General features: G+C 42.9%; 1 protein-coding gene across 1 annotated transcript; it reads right to left on the bottom strand.

The window, feature by feature from the left end:
- Window positions 1-220: 220 nt before the first annotated feature.
- LOC134462949 (BEN domain-containing protein 6-like) lies at window positions 221-4,609 on the bottom strand. The gene is made up of 7 exons (XM_063216219.1): window positions 4,514-4,609; window positions 2,865-2,982; window positions 2,296-2,531; window positions 1,559-1,763; window positions 767-866; window positions 564-585; window positions 221-304 (listed from the first exon to the last, which is right to left on the bottom strand). The coding sequence occupies exons 1-7, from the start codon at window positions 4,586-4,588 to the stop codon at window positions 221-223; spliced, it is 840 nt and encodes a 279-aa protein (XP_063072289.1). The 5' UTR covers window positions 4,589-4,609.
- Window positions 4,610-4,962: the final 353 nt, after the last annotated feature.

Here is a 4,962-nt window from a genome sequence, read left to right as displayed (position 1 = left end):
CCCAGCGGGTGGCGCTGGTTTACCAGGCTAACATGAAACCTTTATCTATACAAATCACAGGTGAGTAAGCATGTAAGTAATTGAATACTGCGTACAGATATTTTGTCAGAGGCAAACAGTAGGAGTCGTTAAAATGACCGATAAACATGACGGATACAATACGTACCCATTTTCAAATCTATTGGCTAGGGGTGCTTCAATTCTTTCGAAGTTGTCTTGTCTAAGTTCCAGATCCCCGTTTGGCATCTCCGTACCCTGCCTGTTCTTTTTGGGCCGCCCCCTTGTCCTCCTCTGCTCCTCCATGCTAGACACAAGACAGAACAAGACACAAGACACAAGACAAGTCAGAACTAGAGCAGTCGCTGTGGAAGGCTTCAAGCTCTTAATAGATATACACAACAACTGTCCTAACTAAAAGTTGCTGGCGGCTAACTGGCCTCATAGTACTCAATGTTAACTGCTAGCTTAGAGGTAAAATGTGCGCTGCGATACTCAGAGAACGGTAAGAAAAAGGTAAAACTCAGTGTAAGATAAGCTTATTTCTAAAAATGGGACAGTATCACTTTAAGCCCTTTCCTGGCCATTCTCATCAGGCATGGATGGAGAAAGGAGTCACACCACAATTAAAAGTGTTGGGCTGTGTGTGTGTGTGTGTGTGTGTGTGTGTGTGTGTGTGTGTGTGTGTGTGTGTGTGTGTGTGTGTGTGTGTGTGTGTGTGTGTGTGTGTGTGTGTGTGTGTGTGTACTGTTCAGTGTTGAGTACTTACTGCGTTCTCTTAAACACCTTGCTGACATTGTTGAGCTTATTCCTGACTGCTCCTCTTAGGACCGATATGTCCGCATTGGGAAATTCGTTCAAAGTGTATTCTGCAAAGTAGTGTGAAAAACGAAATTCCAAGTGTGATTAAACTGTAAAAGACATGGCAACATTCTACAGGTCACTTGACATGACACACACTATATCACCAAAACAAGTGTTGGAATTTTGACCATTCTTCCAAAAGTGCATTGGCAAGGTCATAACACTGATGTTGCTGGCTCTCAGTCACTGCTCTAATTAATTCCAAAGGTCCTAATTCATCCCAAAGATGTTCGGTTGGGTTCAGGTTACGACTCTGTGCAGGGCAGTCAAGATGTATTTTTTCAATGTGTGTGATGGTTGTTTGTATTTCTTTTTTTAACCCACTGACACCTAAAGCACCTGCAAAAAAAGGTGCTGAATGCCTAAGCCCTTTTTAAGAAAAGTTGCCCTCAACCTATAAGAAACGAAATATCTTAGCCTCTGAAGCACATTAAAACATATAATAAGTCAGGGCCAATGTTGCGCAACACAACATCCAGCATCAATGAGTTACAGGTGCACCCATGTAAAATGGTGGCACAGGGTGGCCAGAGTAGGTATTGCAACTATGCAGCTCATTGAAACTGTGCTGCCTACTGCCAAATTTGATCTTTTCATGAATATTTTCTGAATAATAAACCAATATTTACTAGTATGACCAAAGCACGGTAACTTTTACAGCTAAAAATGTCTATAGCTTTGAGCGCAGTAGACTTACCATAGATAGCTTTGAGCGCAGTAGGCTCCAGCGGTGGCTTTATTTCCTCTTTGGCACTGCCCTTCTGTCCTGTCAGGGACGAGGTGGCCAGCTCTCTTCTTGTAAAGACCACTTCGAGCAGGTCGCACACTAGCTTGGTTGGGAATACGTGGTTGCATCTTTGCAGTCTTAATTTGTTTACTCTGAGGGTTCCTCCAATGACAACCTTAAAAAGATTCACAGAAAACATCACAAACGTGTTACCAGTATATACACGTTTATTGGCCCTACCATGGTGCTAATGGTAGGGCACTCGTCTACTAAGCGACTGACCGGGGTTCAATTCCCAGCCCGGGTCCTTTGCCGGCCCTTCCCCGTCTCTCTCTCCCAACTCACTTCCTGTCGCTCCTCCACTGTCCTGTCTGATAATAAACAATAAAGGCTTGAAAAGCCCCAAAAACTTCCCAATCTTATATAAATTTACTGATAGCATTTGAACATTTTAACAGGCTTCTAGGGCTTGACAGCAGGCTGTTTGATTTGAGGGATGGCTGACTCAATCACCATTTCCCAATGTCAAGTGTTCTAGCCTTGGTAGTGTGTGAAACGCCAAATGATTGGATACTCTTTCGTGAACTCCACAGAGTATCCAATCACTGGGCGTTTCATGTCCTAGCAAGGCTAGATCACTGGGCATTGAGAGAGTGCCCATGTGTTTGCTTGAGAGGTAAATGAATGCTCCTACAAAATTCACTCACTTCCTCATTTTCCTCGTCTTCATTGGCTGGTTGGCCGGCGGTGGCTGGCGGGCTGCTGGTGGTGGGTCGCGGGCTGCGGGTGGTGCGTTGTGGTTTGACTTTGGCAGGTGGTGGGCTGGTGTCGGTGGGTGGTGGGCTGGTGTCCGTGGGTGGAGGGCTGATGACTATTGGTGGGCTGTTTACTGGCAAATGCTGACGATGGATGGTCACCAGCTCAGCCAGCATAGTTCTCATATCTAAGAAATCACAGAATTGTATCACAGAGAGTAAGTCAATATTATCCCCTACATTTCCAAATATTTTAGCTCGCTTTAAATGTTGTGTCTAACTATGGTACAATGCTATTTGAAGAAAGACAAGGTAAAATATTTTAACAGGAAATTAAAATAAAAAAATATGCATTTTCACACTCAATTTTACATTGCTGTCTCCTTTCTTTCTTTCTTTCTTTCTTTCTCTTTCTTTCTTTCTCTCTTCTCAAGCACTTTGAATGACAGTTATGATAATGTGCTATACAACTCTTAATTCTCTTGCTATCTTATCAATACATGTATGAAGTCTGACCGTACCACTGAACGTATCCAGCTGTCGCCTCATAGTGTCCAGCAGGCCTCTTAACCACTGCCGATCTTCCTCCAGCTCTCTCACTCGCTGCTCGAGGACTTTGCATTTTGAACAGTATTGCTCCTGAAATGTAAATAACAGGCACAATCAGAGATGGGTAAAATCAAATGCCCCAAAGTGTCACAGTAGGGGTCATCATTGCATGGTGACATTGATTGATTGATTGATTGATTGATTGATTGATTGATTGATTGATTGATTGACTGACTGCTTATTGACAACACAACCCTTTACAGAATCACTGTAACGAAAGGAGCTTTAAAAACAAGATTGTCTGAGGATACGACTTAGCGGCTACTCCAGCTACTACGAAGTTTTGGGGAATAAAGGGTGCATTCCAATATGCAGACTTCTGTCCTTCCTTGCTCACTTGCCTGCTTGTGACCTCATGATAACTTTACCAACGACAGAAAATGAATTCAATATCTTACAAACGCACAATTATAATGTAATTTCTCATTTGAAAGTGGGATGGTGAATGAAGAATAGTCCCCCAAAAAATGTTGTGGCTAGGTAGACAGCGGGGAAACTTTATTGTTTTCTCCACAGAGGCGGGGCATCAGCAAAATGTGAGGCAACAAGCACAAGCAAGTGGAGGACGGGAGTCTGCATATTGGAAAGTACCCAGAGAAGGTTTCGACCCCATGTAGAGGTGGAAATGTTGACCTTTTGTTCCATAGGGAGGCATATTGGATGCACATTTTAAAGTCAGCAGACCCTCAGTGCATTAATGAAGAACTTAATAGGTCTTGCTTTCCTAAGTCTTGCCTTCTGTAGGCTAATGAACTGCTTCGCCATAGGGGCTGTGGTTAAGCTCATGTGAGCTTTGATGTGTAATCATTGTATATTAGTGTTTATATTGTTCTTTGTGTATGGTCTTTTCTTATTCTCTTTTTGATGTAACTTTTTGTTTACTCTTGGGAAGTTGCCCTGTTGGGGGGTGGGGTCAATTAACATTAATCCTCTAAGGAGAATGATAATTACCAGGTGGGGTTATCTGTGACTGCCTACTCTAGAAATCCCTCTCCTTTTATCATTTGACTCTGAAGGTGTAGCAACACCGAAATTTCCGCAATCAGACACTTTGACACTTTTTTGCAAGAAAACGCTGAACTCAAAACGATAACCAGGCATTTCCCTGCATTCCCCTACAAGAACCCGACGATTCGACCACTTCAAACAGAAAGAGTCAAAGCAAAGAAAAACTATTGTAACACTGAACTTCAGTACAATAGTTTTTCTTTGCTTTTGACGAGCTCTTTCTGTTTGAAGTGGTCGAATCGGCGCAGGGATGTTTGTTTTGTTTCTCGAAGGAGGGACGGTGGACACCTTGAATTGTTATTTGATGGGGGGGTAACTGTTTCCCAGCTTGTTCTGAATCGTCGGGTTCTTGTAGGGGAATGTAGGGAAATGTCTGTTATCGTTTTGAGTTCAGCCTTTTCTTGCAAAAAAAAGTGTCAATCTCTGATTGCGAGAATTGTAGGCCTACACTGGCTTTGCCCTTTACATCTCCTCTAGTGTCCTCTCGGAACAGAAGTAGGCTACAGACAGTTTTGTATTGATGGAATCAAGGATAGAGCACTAGCCCACTGACCTCACCAAACCACACCAAACCGTCATCACTCTCCATTGTCCCGTCTCGCCTTCCTCTCTTTTCTTGTGTTGCCATGGTGTCCCGGTTATAGAAATAGTTAACAACGACTGTGGAAATGTTTGTCAAGTGCTGCTGATTGTGTATTGTCCAATGTTGTTTATGGGAAAAGATAAAAACCCAGGCGGTTAGTTATTGTGATGGTTTGGAAATGTTTACTTACTGCGCCGCCATGATGGACCTTCCGCGCAGTCTCGCGATAGTTTCAGCTATCCCTCCGAATGGAGACTTGAGTCGATGCTGGATCTCAATTGGTGGATAGATCCTGGAAAAAGTTGATTTGTTGCCATAGGCCTAGTTCCATCAATAATGTTTAACTTTCATGGATTGTATAGATGCATTGCCCACATTTTGAACTTTTCCAACCATTCATTTGTTTATTTATTTATTTA

This window comes from Engraulis encrasicolus, chromosome 14 (genome assembly GCF_034702125.1).
Source record: "Engraulis encrasicolus isolate BLACKSEA-1 chromosome 14, IST_EnEncr_1.0, whole genome shotgun sequence".
NCBI lineage: Eukaryota > Metazoa > Chordata > Actinopteri > Clupeiformes > Engraulidae > Engraulis > Engraulis encrasicolus.
The sequence above is the reverse complement of the archived record's forward strand: the minus strand, read 5'-3'. Positions and strand labels throughout refer to the sequence as shown.

Coding starts and splice junctions, on each gene's coding strand:
- LOC134462949 (XM_063216219.1), bottom strand. CDS start 4,588: ATGGCAACACAAGAAAAGAGAGGAAGGCGAGACGGGACAATGGAGAGT. Junction 867..1,558: donor TGCGCTCAAAGCTATCTATG/GTAAGTCTACTG, acceptor ACTACTTTGCAG/AATACACTTTGAACGAATTT. Junction 305..563: donor TGGCCAGGAAAGGGCTTAAA/GTGATACTGTCC, acceptor TCTTGTGTCTAG/CATGGAGGAGCAGAGGAGGA.